Genomic DNA, 23250 nt, shown 5'->3' on the forward strand with positions numbered 1-23250 from the left:
CATTCAGTATTTCCTTGAATTCGCTTTTTACTTTAGGCAGTGATGCTTCATTTAAATATTTTTTAATCTTCTCAAGATCAGCTTTAGATCCTTGGAAAAGTTTTGCATAATACTTGAAGAAACTTCTTTTTATTCCATTAGGGTCAACAAATTCTTTTCCATCTTGTATTATTTTGGTTATCATTCTTTTCTCTCGTCTGTTCTTTAATTGCCAAGCTAGATACTTTCCCGGTTTATTTGCACCTTCAAAAGATTTTTGTTGTAATTTTTTTAAGTTCCAATAGAGTTCTTGATTCAGTGTCACATTCAGTTGCTCTTTCAGCAACTGTAATTCTTTAACAATCTTCTTTTTCCCTGGCTTTTTCTTAAGTTCTTTTTCCTTTTGAGATATTCTTGCCAATACTTCAGCCTGTCTTTCAAATTTCTCTTTCTTTTGCCTCACATTTTGCGAGATGAGAATCCCTCTCATCACCGCTTTATATGCTTCCCATACAACCTGTATCGGAGTTTCCTTATTTAAATTTTGCTGAAAAAATGATTTTGTCTCTTCCTGTAATAAATCCACTATCGCTTTCTTATCCAACAAATCTTAATTGATCCTCCATAGGAATTGTTTACACCTTTCTATAGAACTCCATAATATAGGATTATGGTCCGAATTACATCTTGGCAAAATCTCAATTTTATGTGTTTTCATTGACAGTTCTTCTGACATCCAAATCATATCAATTCTAGAAAAAGAACAATGTCTATTGGAATAAAAAGTAAAGTCTTTCTGTCTTGGGTTCCATTTTCTCCATACATCTTCCAGCTTTTCTTGTTTAATCAGATCAAAAAAAGTCTTTGGCAATTTGCCGCTATATTCGTTGCCCTTTTGTGTTTGTCTGTCCAAAAGATCTACTGTACCATTAAAGTCTCCGGCTAAAATAACCTGATCAAAGGTTTGTAATTGCATTTGTTCTGATAAGTCTTTAAAAAAATTGTCTTTAGCTCCATTGGGTGCATATACATTAATCAACAAGGTCTTTTTCTGCTGTAGCATAAGTTCTACACCCACGTATCTTCCCTCCCCGTCTTTAAAAATCTCTTTTGGTTGTAATTCATTTCTTACATAGATCACTACTCCTTTTTTCTTGTTTAAAGCCGAAGAATAAAATTCCTGTCCAAATATATTGTTTTTTAGATATTTTACGTCTTGTCTCCTAATATGAGTTTCTTGCAAGCATATCACATTACACTTCTGTTTTTGTATCCAATGGTTAACTCTTTTTCTCTTATTTGGTGAATTCAGTCCATTTACATTCCATGACAACAGTTTGTAATCCATTGTGCAATTCTTTTTATAATTCTCCAAAGTCGTCTAAATTGTCCGACTTAAACCTATAGTAATCATCCACCGATTTAATCGAAATTCTCACGGCCTTGTATGTGAAGGATAAACCCTGTGGTATTTCCCATCTGAATCTAATGTTCATTGTCTTCAGTTTGTCAGCCAATGGTTTGTATCTTCTTCTGTCTTGTAGGATTGTTCTCGGGAGTTCTCTCATTACCATTATTTTATGTCCTTCAATTTCAAATGGATCGGTGAACTGTTTCTTAAAAATGTCTTCTGTCGTTGTTCTCGTTACAAATTGCACAATCACATCTCTTGGTAGGTTTTTTTTCTCGGCTATTCTGGAGTTCACTCTGTAAATTAAATCAAATTCCGTGTCCATTGACCCTTCATCTTCTCCTAAATATAACGTTATTGCCTTTATCATCACTTCTTTTATATTCTCTTTTTCTTTTTCTACTATGCCTCTGAATCTCAAATGGGTTTGCATACGCCTGAACTCCATCATGGTTTCTGATCTTTTGAGTTGCTGTGTCAAAGAATCTTGTTGCTTTTCCATTTCCTGTATCTTTTCTTCCGTAGCTGTGACTTTGGTTGCCGTATCTTGAATTTCTTTCTTGACTCCTTCCACTTCTTGCTTGATTGAAGTTATTTCTGTCGTGACCAAGTCTTTAATTGCTGCTATGTTCTTTTCCTGGGCCTCTTCCATTCGCTTTAAATGAATCTGCGTCTGTTTTTCCATCTGCGCCTCTAGTTGTTTTTCTATCTTTTCTTCCAGTTGCTTTTCTAGCTGTGCTCCAGGGGAACTGAACTCTTATGGAAACAAGGCAACTATACCGGGACCTTGTACTGTTAACTTACTGTACTGTACTGAAAACTTACTGTTATCTCTGAATGTATTACTCCTCATTGTTACTGTTATATTTGAATGTAATTACTCTGCGTTGTTATTGTAATTTGGAATGTTATTGTTCCCAAGGGTATAGGATGTCTCAGCCATTGGTTTGTTTGATTGCTTAACTTCATCCTATTTGCTCAGTTGGCAACTGGAATCTTGCAATTTTTGTGAGTTCACTGATACTGGTGTTGTCTTTGACCACAGTGTTGTATTGTTTTCAATAGAGTTTCAGTTGTTGATTCTTACTGGTGGTACTTTTATGTGATTTCGGAGTGTCTGGGATGCAGCCCATTTTCAGAGTTTAACACATTTGGTTACAGCAGCCCTCTTGCTCCGTTGCCCTTTGTTGTTTTTGCCCACCTGGAGGCTGGCGGCCCTACTTCCTCCTCTGGATTCTGCTCCTGTGGGACCAAAACAAAGCCCCAAAGTCCACAGGATTCCACTCCTCTGGCTTTCCACACTGGCGCAGCATCACATTCAACTGCAGCCTAGCACTAAATGCCTTTTCCCACATATGCCAGCTCCACATATTAATAATTTCAGGGGTGCTCACCAAGAGCAGGTCTTGGATCACCACCCACCACCACCTGTAGTCCCCACAAAGGCAAAACAGAACGAAAGGCAGTTTTGGTGTGAGGCTGGAGGACCATAGTTGAGGTGCAGATGTCACTTGAATCTATGGTGACTTCTGACCAGTCTTCACCTCCAGGCGGAAGGGTGACCAAATGGCAAGCAAGTGGCACACTGCTCCCATGTGCCCCTATCGCAGAGGGAAAGAGAAGACCTTCTTGCCGGACTTGCAGCGGACCTCGGCCACGTGGATCCGAAGAAGGTAGGAAGAATCCTCAAACCCGTCCACAATCTCCTGGGAAAACAAAGGAGAGAAGAGCCCATTCAGGTAGAAAATGGGCCTGGAAGTATTTAGGTGAGTGTAGGACAAGGAAAAAATGAATGTGATTTCCGAATGTGGGGTCTGACATTTCCTCTGACATGTTTACATATTGACAGCTGTCATTGTGCCTTCAAAAGTTTAATTATAATAGATCCAGATATTGGTATGTAACCTAGTATCTTTTGATTAGAGAAGCTTATAGTAGAATATATTTTATAACTGTACCTTTTGTATACAAAGTTATATATATATATGTTAAGGAAAATCATTATTAGAGGCCTCTGGGGATAGAATTAGGATGCAATAAGAATGGAATGTGTATTTAAGAAATTGCAAGGACGTCAAGAGCAAAGCTGAATGTGAATCACAACCCTTATCACCTAGCTCCGTAGAAACAAGGGAAAGAGGGACTAGCTTCACTAGGGACAGAAAGGTTCTCAGTGCTCCCTAATGTTCCCATTGCTCTGAAGAGCAGATAAGTAAATGTAATCACTGACAATACATGAGGGACCAATAGTAAGGTTTAAAGTCAAATGATGCTTGTATGATCTTAACTGCTTGGTATCAATTAGGGATTCTTTAATGTGTAAACTGTATGTGATGTCATTTGGGGTGTAAGACCTTCTGCCCTTCCTGGGGAAGAGGTGCTCAGGCATTCAGCCCTGTATTCCCTGTTTCAATCAATTAAACAGATATTCATCTAACTCGTTGGACTCTGACTGTGTGTTTTCAATTTGGCGACAGGAGCACGCAGGCACAGATTTGTGTATCACGAGGGAGGCCATGTGTGATTTGGACATGCTACTGTATGGAAAAGGTGCATACAGTATGATTACCCCTGTTTTGTCTAGTCTATATTGGCTGCCAATTAGTTTCCAGGTCCAATTCAAAGTTTTGACTTTCAAATCTTTTCATGGGCCAGGCTCTGCATGCTTCAAAAACAGCCTTCTCCTGTGCGTTCCTGCACTCTGAGATCACTTTCCAGCCTTTTGAAGTGATAAGCGTTTACAGAAGGACTGTTCAGGTTGTGGCACATGCTCCTTTCACCTTTCTGCCGAGGGAGCTCTGGTTGTACCAGCTGATGCCCTGAATACTTCCACAGGATGGTTGGAAACATGATGCCTTCTTTTCAAACACCCGCCCCCCCTGGGAAAACCGGTTCCTTAAAATCCTTTAAATGCTTCAGGATTGCCTGCTAAAGACAATGGGGCTAGTTACCTGCAGCTCCTGGAGACACTGGCCTTCAAGTTTTTCAGACAGGTTTCCAACACACCAGGCCAGGCTGAGGTGGAATGAGGGATTCTACACAGTGAAGGACCAGAAGCCAAGAATCAGAGATGCGACACCCCATCATCCATCCCCAGAGAGAGCCAGTTTTGTGTAGTGGTTAAGAGCAGTGGACTCTGATCTGGAGAACCGGGTTCGATTCCCCACTCCTAGCTTGCCACAAGAGCTAGAGCTTCTGGCTACCAGACAATAATAGGATCTCCTGCCTATACTACACACACTGCAATATGGCAATTATTAATTATCCATCCCAGGATATCTGACCACTTTACAGGCTTTCATTCATTCTCCTCTCCGGGGCCATTTCCAGGTTTGGGGGGCCCTAGCTAGGCAGTGCCCAGGGGCCCCCATCTTCCCACCACTGGAGCCACCCATGCCTTCCTTTCTGCCCCCATGCCTGCATGCCCCCCGCCTGCCTGTGTGTCCTTATCCCACCTGCAAGCTGTCCACCACCCATGCTCAGTTGCCTGCACCACCTGCACACCCTTCCTCTGGCAGTGCTGGCCAATGTATGCATGCCATGGCCACCATGCCCTTCCTCAATGACTCTGGGCAGTTGGGAGCATAGGTACAGGCAGTGGAGGTAAATGGGGGGAGGGTCGGTGGTTGTGGGCCACACCCGAGGTTCTGGGCCCTGGCAGCTGCCCCACCTCAGGGTATGCTGAGGCCAGCTCTGCTCCTCTCCTCTCCAGAGCATTGGGAGAAAGGGGTGGGTGGGTTATAAATTAAGTAAATAAAAGTAAAATAAATAACAGATCCATCTGGCTGAGCAATAAGAATACTTCAAACCCAAACATAAGGAGGGAAAACCCAGCCTTAAGAAGCAACAAAGTTGGGTACCCAAAGGTTGGGTGAGAGAGTATTTTTTTTTGAGAAGTAAATTAAACCAAAATATATGTTTTTACCACAAAGTACACTAAACATTGACACAACCCACCCTTCAAGACGAACATTTGAACTAAGAAGTCCTGAAGCTATATGACCTGATACATTTCGATATTTCTAGGTTAAACACTTTGAACCAATAAAACAGGACCAATAATTCAATATATGTAAGTTGATAACCCTGAATCTGGTGCAGGCTCAGTTGCTGTTCTCACCACCTAACCGAAGAAAGCAACAATTTTCACCTTGTAGAATGGGGCTAGACTGAACTCCTCCATAACTCTGTCCACTTCAGAAACCAGCTCCAAGAACTGGGAATGTCCAGAAGAGACCTCTAGGCCGACAAAGGTCCTGCAGGAAGAGAGGGGAGGGAATTTTAAGGTAGCTTTTCAGAGTGGACATTTGTAGCCAAGGATTCCTCCTCCCCCATTCCTAGGGCACCCCCCCCCCGGGTGGCTGAACAGTTCAGCATGAGTTGGTAGGAAACCCAAGGCTTCCCAAGTAACCACAAGAGAAAAGGGGCAACTGCTAAAGATAGTACTGGGGTACACAGTGAACCTCAAAATGCTGCCAAGGAGAAGATTTGTTACAAAAGTCTCTCAACTGGTTTTGACAAAAGTCTTCCACAAGGGGAACTATAAATATCAACAGGTGCATAATAAAATATGAATAGAACATTTAGTAAAAACCAGGCCACACTGAGTCCACAGTAAGACCTTTGCCATCTAGGAATTAATTCTGAGCAAGAAGGCGAACCTGCGTAACAAAAACCTGGTTGGACAAATTGGGATGGATCTCTCTTTGTGATACCGACCAGGTTGTGTGGGACAGCACCAACCCTGAATAAGGTTCTGCAAATATCCCAGTCCTTATCCCTCCATGGTGACTATAATGATCTTCCCTTCCTCCAGGCACAAACTTTTTGGGGTTTTGGTTTTTTTGTATTTTTCATATGTGCATGTGTGCGCACGCGCACACCTGGAAGTCATGGCGACCTCTGGTGATTGACCCCTACTGAGGGTCTGAAGGATATTCAGAGAGGTGGCTGAATAAAGCCTGCCCCCGCCTCTTGACTTCTGGTACTCCAAGGAGGTCTCTCATCCAAGTACTTGCCAGGGTCGTCCCTGCTTAGCTTCTGAGATCTGACGAGATCCGGCTTGCCTGGTAGGCTATCCAGGTTGGGGCATACCAGCCATACTCTTGACAAAAATACTCCGGGCCCCTCATGCAACGGTTGCATTTGTGTGTGTGTGTGTGTGTGTGATCAAGCAGCTCTACAAGCAGCAATAGAGTTTGCATTAAGAAACAGTAATGGCTACAGGGCTTTGAAGCTCATTCCCCACTGCTCTTGGGGGGGGGGGGCAGAAATCCCAAGAGTCACGGCACCCACCTGGTTTTTGTCTCATTGGTGTAAATTTTCACTTGGTCTGTTCTGCAGACAAACCTGAAATGAGGGAGAAAAGTCATCTCATCTGGGAAGATGAAGAGCAAAAACAGGGCACAGGGGCACAGCACTGCCTTGCTCACCAGCTGCAGCCTTGTCTTCAGCAGACCAGCCACAGTTATTTATGTGTTTATTTATTTCATATATACTCCACCTTTCTCTCCAATGGAGACCGAAAGCCGCTTATGTTGTTCTCCTCCACACCATTTTATCCTCACAACCACCCCATGAGGCAGGTTATGGCTGAGAGTATGTGACTGACCCATGGTCACCCAGCCAGCTGCCATGGCAGAGTGGGGACTTGAACCCGGGTCTCCCAGATCTGAGTCCAATACTCTAATTCAAGGTATCTGTGGGTGCCACAGTGCTCACCAGAACCCATCCTGGTAGGGTTGCCATCAGTGTTCCCCTCTAAGCTGAGTTAGTGTGAGCGAGCTCACAGTTTTTTAGCCTCCGGCTCACACATTTTTGTCTTGGCTCAGGAAGGATGGCTCCAGAGCAAACTAATTTATGCAGTAGCCAAATCGCTCGCTCACAGCTTTAATGCCAGTAGCTGACAAAATAGAATTTTTGCTCACAAGACTCCACAGCTTAGAGGGAGCATTGGTTGCCATCCCCTGATGGGGCAGGGGTTTCCTCACTTTCAGGGAGGCCCAATCCACCGCCAGCCAGCTGGCCAGCAGAGAGCCCTGCCCCCCAAATTATTTATTTATTTTTCATATTTGTATCCCGCCCTCCCCAATGGGCTCAGAGCGGCTAACAAGGGCAAGGTCATTTGCCATGCCATAGGTAAAAACATATAAAACATAGTAAAACATCCTACACTAAAACCACAGTACTCAATCCATTACTAATATCCTAAATCCAAGATGGTAACACCGCAGTTCCAGATGGTCCTCCCATAGTATACGTGTCCAATGGCGACGGCTTGTCAGATCTTCAATAGTTTCCAGGTTCTTCCTCAGGCCTCGTCGATGCATCCTTTAAGATACCTTGACGGTTGTGCTATAATGGGGCGGTGGCTCCTACTCAAAAAGCCCTGTCATGCTTGGCACCATGATGTCACCCAGAGACGATGTCATCGCACCGGGCACGTCGTGCAGGGGACACTCTAGTATCTGTCTAAAAACTCTGTGGTGACCATACAATTGTTGGCCAAATGCTAAAGCACTCCCTGCACGATGACGTCACTTCCAGGTGACATCATTAAAGGATGCGCGCAAAGCACGCGCACCAGAAGATCCAGGAATCTGGGCTGGCTGGAGCCCCCTGCTGGCAGCCAGATAAGACTGGCAACTCTATTTCCTGGCATCTGCCAAGTGTTTTTAGAAAATAGGCGAGGCCAGGTGGGCTTGTTGTCCAACAAAATGGCTTCCGATTGGCCATTTTGATTGGCTGTGCAAATTACTGAGAAGTTGATTCTGCAGCAGCTCCCACCGCAGCACAATTATATCCATTTTAAAAGACATCCTGTTAAACCAAGCTTCTGTCTAAAATGCTGAAAAGTTATTTAATTCATTTATACCCTTCCTTTCTCCCCAGTGGGGACCAATGCTCCCTCTAAGCTGTGGAGTCTTATGAGCAAAAATTCTACCTTGTGAGCTACTGGCATTAAAGTTGTGAGTGAGCGATTTGGCTATCACATATATTAGTTAGCTCTGGAGCCACCCTTCCTGAGCTGAGACAAAAATGTGTGAGCCAGAGGCTAAAAAACTGTGAGCTGACTCACACTAACTCAGCTTAGAGGGAACAGTGATAGGGACCCAAAAAAGCATGCATCATTCTCCTCCCCTCCATTTTTATCCTGACAATTACCCTGTGAGCAGTGTTCCCTCTAAGCTGAGTTAGTGTGAGGTAGTTCACAGTTTTTTTAGCCTCCAGCTTACAGATTTTTGTCTTAGCTCAGGAATGATGGCTCCAGAGCAAACTACTTTATACAGCAGTTTGCAGTAGCCAAATTGCTTGCTCACAACTTTAATGTCAGTAGTCGAATTGCTTGCTCACAACTTTAATGTCAGGGGCCATATCATTTGCTCACAACTTTAATGCCAGTAGCTCACAAAGTAGAATTTTTGCTCACAAGATTCCACAGCTGAGAGGGAGCATTGCCTGTGAGTTAGGTTAGGCTGAAAGAGCATGACCGGTCCAAGGTCACCCAGCAACCTCCCACAGCATGAGTGAGGATTCAAACCTGGGTCTTTCAGATACTAGTCCAATACTCTTAACCGCTACACCAGTACTGGCTCTCATCTGTTACTATTAGAGTTATGCATAACCTCATTCACCGACATTTTGCAGTTGACTCTGCAGCATTTTGAGGCTGTGCCCATCACCCTGGGTCAGAATTTTAAAGGTGCCCGTGAGCTCTACACCCAACTGGTTCTCCGTTATGCATTCAAAAGCAACATCCAGATTAGAGCACTGCAGTCTGCTTTTAAAAAGCACTGCGAGAGGGGCAAAGTGCCATCGCAAAAAGGTCTAACGCAGACAAAGCGTAAATCCAGTGGCATGCCATCTTCTTCGACTTCTAGTTTGTGTCTATCCACATTCAAAATGCTTGTGATGTTCTAGATGGCTCGCGGCCAGCATGTCTTAACTCCCACCCATGCATGCTGACCCCATAATCACAGGTCCTCATCTGAGTCCACACTTTGTTGTCAAGAAGCTGTTCCAGACTGCACTGTTAAGAGAGACTCTTTTACTATCCATGCCTTGCTGGACTGTGAACAGGGTGCCAAGGCAATGGACAGAGCTGTGGTACTATGCTGAGTGCTCCATGCTGGACTATAAACTGTATACCGTGGCGAGGGCAGCCTTGTGCCACAGGAGCAGGCCAAGCCAGATCTGTCCATGCTCCACTCTGTACCTGCACAAGCACCGTGATGCAGCCATGAACACAGGAATAACAGCAGACCACATTGGGGACCCCTGGCATACATGGAAGAAAGGTGTTGTATAAATATATGTCCTACTACTGCTTGGAAAGAGATGCTGGAAGCTGTAGCTTTGCACTGGAGCTGGGAGTTTTCCAAAAGAGACACCTGGTTCTTACACTGGGCAAAAGAGTTACCAACACAAACGTTTGCAGACTGCCTTTGGACAATTTATCCTCACAAAACCTTGTCAAGTAGGTTAGGCTGAGACAGCACGGGTGCCCTGAGGACATCCAACGAGCTTTGCGGGACTGTGGGGATTTGAACCTAAGCCCCATCGATCTGAGAGCCTAACATTCTAACCAGTACACCATGCATCTGAAGAGGTGCAATCAGTGGCTGTAGGGAGCTTGAAGATGCTTCCATGGGCTAGAAGAGCATCTCTCTGCTCTTCTTAGTTTCTTGCTGTAAGAGCAGCCCAGCTGGATCAGGCCAAAGATCTACCTAGATCTACCTACCTAGTCCCACAGTGCACCTGGGAGCTCTACAAGCAGAGCACAGAGGCCAAAGCCTCCCTCTGCTGCTCCCCCCCAACAGCTGGAATTAAGAGATATACTGCCTCTGAACATGGAGGTTCTACATTCACTGTGGCCAGCAGCCATTGCTATAGCTCAGTATTCTATGAACGCTCCCTGCAACCTCACATCACCTCTGGTTCTCTCAAGTGGAATACATTAGATTACTTTATAAATGATGGGGAGTTTTAAACCATTTGCTCCACCCTGAGATTTGGGGACAAGCATGGCTTTCTTTTAGCACAGGCAGGAAAATGCCTCTGTCTGTTTCCTTGTAGAAGAAGTACTCCTCAGGAGCAGGTACAAGATTTGGGCTAGGAGAGGAAAGGTGCAAGGCAATACCAAGCATGCTGCAGGATAAGGCAGCCCAAGAATGCAAAAGATCTCTTACCTGTGAAAGGAGGACAGGCGTTCCTTGAGGGACTGCACAAAAGGGTTTATCCAGTGATGGCGCAAGACCACATTATGTGAGAGACTGATGTGGAATTCAGCGGCGGCTGTCAGCGATGCCACATGCGTGTGTGCCTGTGCAAGGAGCAGCTGCAGCAGATCCAAGAAGTCCTCCTGGGTTTCGTCTGCAAGGCAAGACGGAAAGAAAAACAGCACACAGGTAGAGGACTGGAGACCTGGGTTCTCGGCTAAGCCGAGATACAACTAGTGTGGGGTAGTAGTTCAAGCTGGTATGGCACAGCGCCTTGAGCAGGGATCCCCGACGGGGTGCCCGTGGGCAGCATGGTACCTGCTCACACCTTTCCTGCTGCCTGCCAAGAGGGTGGGGTTAGGTGGGGTTTTTTTGTCCAGCAGGGCTTCTGACGGGCATTGACTGACACTGTGTAATCCACCTTGCGCCTCAGTAAGAAAGGTGCATTGCAAATAATGTAAATAAAATAAATGGTAGACAAAGCGCGTACCACGTGGGTAGCAGTAACAGGGAACCCAGTAGCTACATGATAAAAACCTGGACCCTCTGTCTGTATTAGCTCAGAGAACGCTAGCGTTTGAGTCAGATTCTCTTTCCCATACTATCAGTACTAATAAATTAGTTGCTGTAGATTTTCTGGGTTGTGTGGCCGTGGTCTTGGCATTGTAGAACCTGACGTTTCGCCAGTAACTGTGACTGGCATCCTCAGAGGTATAACTCAGAAAGATGGAGTATCCTCTGTGTCAAGGTGAGAAGGAAATGGTACGCAGATAATTTATATCTACTCCAGAAGATGGGGCTGAGTCTTCAGGGGTAGATAAAAACGACCTGACTACCATTTCCTTCTCACCTTGACACAGAGAGTACTCCATCTTTCTGAGTTATACCTCTTAGGATGCCAGTCACAGTTACTGATGAAACGTCAGGTCCTACAATGCCAAGACCACGGCCACACATCCTGGAAAATCTACAGCAACTAATGAACTCCAGCCGTGAAAGCCTTCAACAACATATAGTATTAATAAATATATTCCCATGGTATGATTTGAAAGAGCTATCCTTTTGCTGTTTTGTTAGCACAGAATACCCCGGAAAAGAGTGGAAATATTTCTGTTAAATATGGCCTGTCAGCTACAAGGAGATTTTAAAGAGTGGCTCTGGGTATCTATCACTCACTTGGATTATGCTCAGCAGCCTGAATACCCCCGTTTAGCCCAAGGTTGTCAGGGCTTGGAAGCTAAGCAGGGCCCATCCTGGTTAGTATTTAGCTGGGAAACTACCAAGGAAGTCCGGGGTTTCTATGCAGAGGGAGGAAATAGCAAACCTCCTCTGCTCATCTCTTGCCTTGACCCCTCCCCCCTCCCATAGTTGAGACGGCCCCTTCTAGAGTTGTGCTGCTTTGAGAACGTGAAAGGGAACCTCCAGCAGGACTTTTTTGTTGTCAAAGATGGTCATTCTCAAAATGTGGGGAGGCAGAAGTCCTCTGCCTTCCTTCGCTATGATTGCCAACTCTGGCCTGGAAAACACCTGGAGATTTGGGGGCAGTGCTTGGGGCAGGTGATGTTCGGGGAGGGAGCAGGATGGGATGCCGCAGAGTCCACCTCCAGTTTCCTCCAGGAAAATGGATACATGTAGTGTGGAGATCAGGTATAACGCTGGGAGATCTCCAGGCCCCATCTGGAAGTTAGCAACCTTACTTCCTCTCACTGTTGTACACAGACTGGGCAGCACTGAAGGGACTTACAAGGCACATAGATGTACGTTGCCCAGTTGCCACGCTCATGTGCAAAGGTCCGCACACGGCCTCCGTGCTTGCTGCGGTCATCCACCACCGTCTCCTTCTCTTCCTGGTCTCTGAACATATTTAGCACACTGTCTGGTATAGGAAGGCGAGGAGCTGCTATGCTGCAAGACAGGGAACCAGAATCAAAATAGCATTTTTAGTATTCCCGAAGTACCCATGTCAGTTTTCTTTCTTTTTTGAGAAAGAGAGGAAAACAGTTCTAAATGAATCCAAAGGTACCACCGGAGCTCAAGACGAGAAATGGCAAGGAAAATATCTCCACCGGAGCCATGATGTATGTAGGTGGCGCAAGAGACGCGAGCTCAGGGCACCAGAAATAGGGACATTTGAGAGGTGCAGGGTAGAGAGTTAAACAGAGGAAAGCAATTTCTTAAGTTTAACTCTGGAATTGCACACCTTGTTTCAGGTCTAGTTGCTCTGGCAACACCATTCCTAATCAAGACGGCAACTTGACATTGAAAAGAATGGATTAACCACTTGCGGGCCAACACTGGAAAACACCCCTCACTGGCACAAGCAGGAAGGCCTATCCTTCCAGCCTGGGCATCTGTCACTCACTGCTGCTCCATAAACAAAGTTTGAGTCCAGTGGCACTTTCAAGACCAACAAAGTTTTATTTAAGGAAGAAGGTTTCGTGGGCAAGCACACTTCTTCAGACAGAGTGAAACAGAATTTCCTCAGCCACTACGTATAGGAAGAGGGTTAGTTGCCAGGAAGAGCTAGTTGGAGTCAAGATGCATGGGTAACTGGGCAATTATAGCTGAGATTGTGTCAAACCTTGCTTTGCTCAGTTTGCCGTGGATGCTGGGGGGAGGGGAATTCCTTAGGAGGGGGTGTGAGTGTGGAGTGTGTGACTGCACTACCATAGGTAGGAGCATAACTCGTTAGAAGAGCCTTTCTCTCGTTCACAGAGGAACATCCTTGAATCTTCTGGTACCAGCTAGCTTTGTGGATAATGGAATCATATATTTCTTCCATGTGAAAAGGGGGGGGGTGTTAGAGAAGCTGGAGCTAGGCAGTGTGAATGTGACATGCATGGGGCTTAGGAGGGGTTACATTTGAATCACCTATATCTTTGCATGTGCCCAGCAAAATCTTCAGAACTGACACAATACTATTAAGGCCTAGAACTTGTTTATATCTCAGTAAAGCCTTTCACTACCAAAGACAGTGTGGTTGAGAGTAACTTGCCCAGGAGTCTGACAGATTTGATTAAAGTGGTTGTTAAAATCTGTGAGTGGCAGTAAATTAGCATAAAAATCCTAATTTTGTTTGTACAGATATGAGAACAAAGTTTTGAGTCCAGTAGAACCTTCAAAACAAACAGATTTCAATTTCTGGTATAAGCGAGAACTGAGAGACTTAGCATGTATAGATGAACACTCCTTCAGATGCATTGAAACAGATTTCCTCAAATATTGCATATAGGTGGGGGAGGTTAGTTGCTAGGAAGAGCTAATTAGAGTCAAAATGCATAATAAGTAACTGAGCAATAAATACAGCTAAGATTGGAATAACACATTTGGTAAGACATGTAAATATTAGCACCAAATTTGCAAACAGATAATAAAGGAGTTAACAACAGATGGGAGAAGTAAGTTTGTGGCACCTTAAAGACCAACAAAGTTTAATTCCTTGGTATAAGTGAGAACTGAGCAACTTAGCATTGTAGTGAGATAAGAAGCCGATATCTCTGTTAAGCCCTGGGGGTTTCATGCTGTGCCACAAAAATTTTCATTGGTGAAGCTGCTCGTCTGGCCTCAAATTTTGTCACTCCATAACATTAAGGAGATGGGAGAGAGGAGGGAGGATTGGGGAAGATGGAAAGAGGGCACACCATCCTCCTCCTTTCCTGCAAGCTGTTACAAGCTGAGCTCCCTTTGCAATGGAAAAAAAGGGAGAGGCAAATAATTAGTTTCAGAGGAAGCATTCTCAGTATTTGCATAAAGAGGGCTCTGGTCTACAAAAGCTTCTGGCACCCATGGCAAAACCATGACAAGCTTTTCAAGGGGTAAACAGGTTATTTGGGGTTTTATTTTTCATGTTTTAAATCTGAAAGCCGCCATGAGCTATGGGGGTGGGGGGAAGGCTATTTTAATACATACAGCACCGGGGAGGGGCTCTTGTTTCACTGAACCATGGGTGGGGGGAACCTCTGGCCTGGACGGCCCAGGCTTGCCCATCATCAGATGTCAGAAACTAAGCAGGGTCAGCCCTGGAGAATACTTTGATGCAGGACTAGCAAGTAGAGTTGCCAGGTCTGAGTAGGTAAATTCCTGGAGATTTTGGGGGTGGAGCCTGAGGGGGTGGGGTTTAGGTAGGAGGTACCTCTATATTGCCGTTGAGTTTACTTTCAAAAGCAGCCATTTTTCCTCCAGGGAACTGATCTCTGTTGCCTGGAGAACAGCTCTAATTTCAGGAGCTCTCTAAGTGCCACCTGGACACAGGCCACCCTCCCACCAGGGGGGAAGTCCAGGGCTGCTACGCTGAGGCAGGCAATGGCAAACCACCGCCGCTGAACCTCTCTTGAACCTTGAAAGCCCCTACCCTACGGGGTCGCCATAAGTCAGCGGTGACTTGAAGGCAGTCTCCATCGCCGCCGCCGCCGCCTGGCCTCTGGTTCTGCTTCCCCCTTGCCCCCCACACCCCAGCGGCCAGTCAGACACTGCGAGGAAGGACGCCCACCTAGCACCGGGAAGGGAGGCCGGGTCCCCCGCCTGAGTGGCTGCCTCCTGGGCCGCGGGGGAGCCGCCTTCGTCGCCCGAGGCGGACGGCGACGAGCCCGAGCTGCTGCTGCTGCTGCTGTAGCCCACCAGCATGGTTGCCCTGCTCATGGCCGACGCGCCTTTCCGCCTCTCGGCGCGCCCGCATGGAGCGCCTCGTCGAAGACGCTGCAAAGGAAGGACGCAAGGAGGGCAGGACCAGAGGCGGCGCCAGCCGGACAGCCTCCTCCCGCTCCGGTCGTCTCTTCCCGTGGAGCTCTCAGGGTTCTTTTTAACCAAAGCAAAACAGCCCCCCACCAGTGTTCCCTCTAAGCTGAGTTAGTGTGAGCTAGCTCACAGTTTTTTAGCCTCCAACTCACACATTTTTGTCTCAGCTCAGGAAGGAGGGCTCCAGAGCAAACTGATTTATGCAGTAGCCAAATCGCTTGCTCACAACTTTACTGCTAGTAGCTCGCAAAATAGAATTTTTGCTCACTAGATTCCACAACTTAGAGGGAACATTGCCCCCCACCCCACCCGCAAAGAGTGAGAAGCAGAAAGGGCTTTCTGTCGTCCCCTAATGTATTTATTTTTAGATATTTATCCCCCCAGTGGGCCACAGCCACCGTTTGGTCCTGGTAACAGCCGGCGCCTTTCCGCTTGAACTCACTTTGGCTTCTGAAAGAAATCTGGGTGTTTAAAAAAACCTTCTTTTAAGGCTAAAATATTGTCCTGTGGCAGATCAAGATGAATAGCCGGGATCGTCCTTGTTATGTATATGTTGAATCTTTTTATCAAATCCTTACTTCCCTGATCTTTTTCTGTACCTTTATCTTAATTAAAAATAAATATTATTTTTAAAAGATGGGTAGCCATGTTTGTCTGTAGCACTCGAAAAGAGCAAGAGTCCAGTAGCACCTTTAAAGACTAACAAAATTTGTGGCAGCTTTCGTGAGTCACTGCCAATGCTCCCTCTAAGCTGTGGAGTCTTGTGAGCTAAAATCCTGCTTTCTGAGCTACTGGCATTTAAAAGGTGTGAGCCAGCGATTTGGCTGTTGCATTAATTAGTTGGCTCTGGAGCCCTCCTTCCTGAGCGAAGACAAAAATGGGTGAGCCAGAGGCTAAAAAACCGTGAGCTCACTCACACTAACTCAGCTTAGAGGAAACACTGGTCACTGCTCTTTTCTTCAGATACAGCTAGAATGTGAGTCCATTTGTCCTGTATATTGGAAAGTGTGGGGGGTGATTTCAGGGGGGTGATTTCAGATGCCCAATGACATTAGCAGGCAAATGAAAACAGCAGCTATGATTGGATTGTCTTGAGCTTCCACTTGGACAGAATCAAGACCTAGGTTTCCTATCACATTACCAACACTGATTTCTCCAGGCCTATTACCTCTCTGCATATCATGCCTAATCCAATCACACCTGCTATTGTCATTTGCCTGCTAATGTCATTGGGCATCTGTTATGTATTGTGATTGAATCACCCCAGAGACTGGCTGAGCTTGGAGCACAAGAACAATAGCCTACCAGGATTCTGAAAGTAACCAATCTAGTACTAATGTTATGTAAACAGCCTATCAGTGGGAGTGGGGTGTGTTTGGGTGTGGCAATTGCATGCTATTTAACAGAGCTGAGGCTCTGGAGTCTTGTCTTGCTCTTGCTGAAATCACAAAGTTGAGCTGATCACTAGACTTGAGCCTGCTCATCCATGGAACCCACTATTTAACAGCATCTGAAATCACTCCACACTTTCCAATATACAGGGCAAATGGACTCACATTCTAGCTGTATCTGAAGAAGTCAGCAGTGACTCACGAAAGCTGCCACAAATTTTGTTAGTCTTTAAGGTGCTACTGGACTCTTGCTTTTTTCTACTGGCCTGTGGCAGTTAATGAAGCCTTAATCATCCAAGGTTGTTGCATTTTATTCCTTAGGTGTGCCAAACTGCTTTGAGATCCAGGTTGGGATCTCTGCTGTGGGAAAGAGGCTTGCTGGGTGTCCTGGGGCCAGTCCCACACATTTTCAGCCTCTTCCACCTTGCAGGGTGGTTGTTGTGAGGATAGGATGGAGGAGGGGAGATTGATGGGGGAAGCTGATTTGATTGGTTCCCTCTGGGGCGAACGGCGGGGTATAGAGAAATATCTAAATAAAGGAAAATGATTCAGGGTGGGGGGGGGGAAACCTGCTGTGAACACTAGCTGTCTGTGAAACAGTTTTCAAAACATTTGAGACTGACTGGTCAGTCAATTAGGGTTGCCAGCTCTGGGCTGGGAAATTACTGGAGATCTGGGGGCAAAGCCTGGAGAGGGGCAGGATCATCAGTGGGTTATAATGCCATTGGGTCTACCCATCACAGCAGCCATTTTCTCCAGGGGAACATCTTTAGTCCAGATCACTTGTTATTCTGGAGATTTCCAGGCTGCACCTGGAAGGTGGCCACCCTTTCAGTCCCTGTTATTTAAACTAGCTCAAGAGGCAGTGCTGTGAGTTGGGATGACCCACTTCTAACAGCTACGGATTCACTGGGGAGGTAGATCTTTAGGACAAGTGGACAAAGGCAGGGTACAGTTTGGTCCCTTCATTGCCCTTGCTGATGCTTTTCCTTCTCTTCAATGGAAGGAAGCAAAAATACCTTCCCTTTTGTATAATATGGGGGGGGGGGGGGGAACTGTGAGGAAGAAGCAAAATTGACATTGTCAGGTGCACTGGTGGTGGTGAAAGAGTCATATTTGCTCCAGACCAGGGGTGGCCAAACTGTGGCTCGGGAGCGGCATGTGGCTCTTTCACACATATTGTGCGGCTCCTGGGAGGGCGGCTGGGGAAGCTAAATATCATTAGCAAACAAATATAATTGGACAAATAAATATCATTATCAATATTTGCTTTTACTGCTTTTGTTATTATTTTTGGCAGTCTCATTTAATGTTAATAAAAAGCAAATTTGCATATTTGTTCATATCTTGCGGCTCTCAAACATCTAACGTTTATTCTATGTGGCTCTTACGTCAAGCAAGTTTGGCCACCCCTGCTCCATACCAATGCATTCATTATGGCAAAGGGACTGACTCCCCAGTGGTCAATACTGCATGCCCCAAAAATACATGTCCCCCCTTCAGCCCCACGCATTGGACAATGGCTTTCCTGCATAACATTTTCAGTGAAGTTGGTGGAACAGTAATTTGTTAACGGAAGAACCAATGAACATCAGTGTGAGGTGCAAAGGATTTGGGGGCCTACAGGGTTTGGGCTTAGAGGAGGGCAGGGTGAGTGGGGCTGCAGGTAAATGCGCTGGATCCAGAGCTAATGGTAGAGCAGTGGTGGCATTACTAATTCCCAGTGCAATCCCAAGGACATTTTCCTGGAAGTAAAGCCCACTGGACAGACTGAAATGTTTTAACTTTTGTTGTCATCCACTCTGAGCCCGTTCATGGGGAGGGTGGAATATAAGATGAAATAAATAAATAGACCTACAAAGAGTAAGAAAAAGCCCACATCCAGCTTAACACAGAGTAGCAGTCACACCATTTGCATCCCTAGTGGGAACTATTATCATACAATAATGCTGGGGTCTCCAAACTTTTTGAGCCTGCAGGCACCTTTGGAATTCTCATATATTGGTGGGTGCAGCTACAAAACGGCTGCTGCAGGAGGTGGAGCCAACAACAAAATGCCATGGGAAGTGGAACCAACTACAAAATGTCAGGGAGTGAGGTTATGCATTGACTCTGATAGTAACCCTTCAACATTTCAGGCAGAGGTTCAGTTTAACAGGAGGACTTTAAAAATGAACATTGTTTTACAACTTTTTTTTGCATATGGACAGCTTACCTTTAGTCACACAGTGAAAACTGTTGTATCGTGGTGGCAGCTGTTGCCAAAGCAATTTTAAAAAATAAATCTGCACACCCAATCATATCTCCAATGGCCAGTCAGAAGTCCCGCTGGACAAAAGTCCCCATGACCTCACCCATGTTCTAAAAACACTTGATGGGCACCACATTGGAGACCTCTGCAATAATGTATGAATCAGGCAACTCATGATTGTGAAGCCCACTGCCTGGAAGTTGGATTCTTGTTCCTTGTGAAATCTCGCAAGAGATTAATGCACCATTCATGAAGATTTTGAGTTGGTCTCAGTGGCAATGGGGGCAGGGGAAGGCTGAAGTCTTCCTTCTGGTCAGACTTTCTTGACTTGTTCTGCATATTAAAGTCATTGGCACATGCAGGAAGCGAGTGGCTCCCCTTTGGATGGAATTGCTCATAGAAAACATTGGTATAAGGACACCAAGTGCTCCACCTCGTCCTCAGCCAACCTTCTCAGGCCCTTCTTCCTCTAATCTATATCTTTCTCTCAGTTCCCCCTGCCAAATCACAAACTTCTTTTCTCAGATATCTCTACTGTCAGTCTTCTTGCTGCCTCTTCCATTTTTCAAAAGAGGTTGGTAGCTGTTCCGGACCAAAATCCAATCTTTTATTAGGACTGACTGAAAGACCCAAAACAGTACACCAGCTTTCAGGTCACAAGAACTCTTCAGCAGGCTGAATGCTACAAAATAAAAAAGGAGGTGGAGGAGAAAAACATATTCCAGGACATAATTTTAAAGGCCAACTATCTCTGTGTTGAACATCAGCCATTTAGTCTTCTTCCACACACCTGTCTCTGATCAGAGTGAGGCAAGCCCTTTATTCTCTCCTGTTAAGATGCTTCAACCAATAACAGTTCACCGTGTCTCAGTCTTTCATCTCATTGGTTCTAACCTAAAGGCCAATGAAAGTGGTTTTCTCATGCCCTAACTAGCCAACCAAAAACTATTTCCTTAGTAACAGTAACTAGGCATCATCAGTTTCACCATTTGGCAGGCTGCCCAGAGACCTACCTACATACTTCAGTTTGTCTTCCCCTTCAGAAGTGAAATGATTTACCTCATACAATTAATTATTGTTAAAAAATCAGTTTTGTAAAAAGATTTATCCCATTTCAGAGGGTAGCCATGTTGGTCTGCAGTAGAACAGTTGGATTTGAGTCCAGCAGCACCTCTTTTTCGTGAAGATCACTGAAAACAGAGAGTTGCCCATCCACAAAGACATGGCTGACGCAGGCCTATCCAGACTAAAATCCCAACACCTAGCAATAAGATCTGCACAAATCCGGTAATCCGAAAATTTCGATCTAGGGAAAAAATGGTTGCAAACTTGGATGCAATCAGTTCCACCTGATAAACATAAACTAATAAACACCAACGTGAGGTCTGCAGGATTTGACTTGCCACATAAACTATGGAAGATGGCTAATAGAATACGAATGGGCCTTTGCAGCTGTGCAGACCTGTTATTTAAATGGGTCAAAATACCAAGATCCAAATGCGATTGTGGTACAGCCCACCAAACTATTTTCCATCTGTCACAGGAATATGAGTGTCATGCTTTCCAGGGTGATGTGATGGAGCTCTTTGAACTCTCCCCAGCTGCAATTGAGTGGGTTGAAAATTTAGATATTAGTATTTAGCGGGATTAAGGGGCTGCGGTGGCTCAAGTGGTTAAGACGCTGGACTGCAGACCGGAAGGTTGGTAGTTCAGCAGTTCGAGACCAGAGTGCCGCATGAAGGAGTGAGCTCCCCTCTCTGGCCGCGGCTCCTGCCAACCTAGCAGTTCGAAAGCAAGAAACTGCAAGTAGATAAATAGGTACTGCTTTGGTGGGAAGGTAACAGCGTTCCGTGCGCCTTGCCGTCTAGTCATGCCGGCCACATGACCACGGAAATGTCTTTGGACAGCGGTGGCTCTTTGGCTTGGAAATGGAGATGAGCACCGCAACCCTAGAGTCGGATTCGACTGGCTTTCAAGCAAGGGAAACCTTTACCTTTACCATTTAGCAGGATAGCCCAATCGGTCTGCATACCCCTTGTCTCAACTTGGTTACGTCTTTTTTATTATTATATGCTTCCTTTGTGTAACTCTGCCATATGATAAATAATAATAAATAACAGCACCTTAGAGACCAACAAGAGTTTCAAGTATACGTTTTCAAAAGTCAAAGTTGCCCTTCATCAGACAAAAGTAGCCACAGTAGACTACTTGTGTCTGACAAAGGAAACTTTGACTCTCAAAAGCTCATACCATGAAGCTCTTGATGATCTCCAAGTGCTACTGGACTCAAAACTATTTATACCATTATATACAGTTTATAAGGAGCTGCGGTGGCTCAAGTGGTTAAGATGCTGAACTGCAGGCTGTGGAAGGTCAGTAGTTCAGCAGTTCGAGACCCGGGTGCCGCAAGACGGAGTGAGCTCCCGTCTCTAGTTCCAGCTCCTGCCAACCGAGCAGTTCGAAAGCAAGAAATTGCAAGTAGATAAATAGGTACCACTTCGGTGGGAAGGTAACAGCGTTCAGTGCGCCTTGGTGTTTAGTCATGCTGGCCACATGACCACGGAAACGTCTTTGGACAGCGCTGGCTCTTCGGCTTTGAAACGGAGATGAGCACCTCAACCCTAGAGTCGAAAGGGAACCTTTACCTTTACTTTATACAGTTTATACTATTATATGATATGCTGTAAAAATAAGCAGGAGTCTAGTGGCACCTTAAAGAGTAACAACATTTTATTGCCAGTATACATTTTTGTGGACTAGAACTGAGTCATCCCTCCCTTTGCTTTCAGTTTTCGCAGCAAAAATAAACAACATTTTTATCCCGTATTTTCACAACATTTCTCAGTATACACTGACAAGAGATAACTGGACCTCTTAGTCACAATGTTATCATATAACATGAGATTAAGAATTTCAGGAGGTCAAATGTAGGAAGTAATGGTTAACATGGTTAACATCTTAAATCTTTAGGAAGATTAAAAGACTATATATTGTCTGTCAATCTTCATTAAAGGCTCCACAAGACTTGTTCGTGCGTATTCAGGCTATTAGGAAGGTTCCCATGCTTCTTTCCTTTCATAAAATTGCTCAAAAGGATATTCCTGAAGTGGAAGCAAAGCTATGGTGTAATGGATCAGCTCAGAAGGTGACTTTTATTAGGGGTCTTTCCTGCCCTGGAGAGCCCAGGCTAGCCCAGCCTTGGAAGCTAAGCAGGGTGAGCCCTGGCTTGTAGTTTGGATGGGAAAGCTCCAAGGGGGAGCCGGGCAATGGCAAACCACCTCTGAACATCTCCTACGAGGTCGCCATAAGCCTGCTGTGACTTGAGGGCACTTTCCGCCACCTCATCATCTTGTGGCCTTAAACGGAGAGGTTTGCTTGTTCTGTTCCCACCCCTTTCCTCTCCCTCCTCTTCTGCAATCTCAGCCCAACTGTGTTCTTTCGTCTTACTAGGAAGAATCTTTGCTGTTAGATTCAGATGGTGTATTTTGTAATCCACTTTCCATTTGACTGAAAAGGTTTTATCCGCATCAGGTCCCAGTGAGAAATGAAAGAGAATAAATGCATTTAATAGTAATAATAATTCTCTCACACACAGACAAGATAGTTTTGCGTCACTGTAAAGAAATCTTTACCGTGACATAGGTCTCCGATCTCGTTTGCTTGTGTGTGTGGGTGTGTTCACACCCCCCCACACATGCTTTTTATTCCAGCACAAGCTTTTGTGGTTACAGCCCACTTTACCAAGTAGAACGAGTGGATCGCCCCTGCAAATTAGTTCTGGTCTACCAAATCTCCTGCGAGACTAAAAATGCTGCAGAAATCCGTTTTAAAGTTGATTTCAGACAAGCGCAAAACGTGCTTTTACCCGCCTCAAAGAGCTGCCCGTCCATCAGCACCCTCTGTTAGATTTACACGCAAGACGCGTGGTTCTGCCGCCCTCCAGGTTCCCCAACCAGGGTTCCCTCCGCCCCCTAAATCTATATCGGACGCTTCTAGTCTCTGCGCAGCTGGGAAGCCCCTCCGATCCCGAGCCGGGCGCCAGGAGCCACGCGTGGCCGAGGCCGTTTGTCCGCCGGCTGCCGCTCGCGCGTAAGTCTCCTTCGCTCCCCCCGCCCCCCAAGCCCTCCGGCGTGGCCCGGCCCGGGCCCTCCGCCGCTTCGGCCTCGCTTGCCCCTCCCCCCGCAGTTCCCTCCGCGGTCCGGCAGAGGGCGGCCCCGATCCTCGCTGATCCTTCTCTGCCGGCCGGGCGCCGCCCCTTCCAGCGTC

The 23250-nt window shown here is 45.8% G+C and overlaps 1 protein-coding gene across 1 annotated transcript; it reads right to left on the bottom strand.

The window, feature by feature from the left end:
• Positions 1-2981: 2981 nt before the first annotated feature.
• On the bottom strand, positions 2982-15301 carry USB1 (U6 snRNA biogenesis 1). Its single transcript, XM_015415568.1, has 7 exons — positions 15098-15301; positions 12353-12513; positions 10579-10762; positions 6686-6739; positions 5541-5646; positions 4342-4425; positions 2982-3096 (listed from the first exon to the last, which is right to left on the bottom strand). The coding sequence occupies exons 1-7, from the start codon at positions 15244-15246 to the stop codon at positions 2992-2994; spliced, it is 843 nt and encodes a 280-aa protein (XP_015271054.1). The 5' UTR covers positions 15247-15301; the 3' UTR covers positions 2982-2991.
• Positions 15302-23250: the final 7949 nt, after the last annotated feature.

This window comes from Gekko japonicus, unplaced genomic scaffold, assembly GCF_001447785.1.
Source record: "Gekko japonicus isolate JY-2015 unplaced genomic scaffold, Gekko_japonicus_V1.1 scaffold2097, whole genome shotgun sequence".
NCBI lineage: Eukaryota > Metazoa > Chordata > Lepidosauria > Squamata > Gekkonidae > Gekko > Gekko japonicus.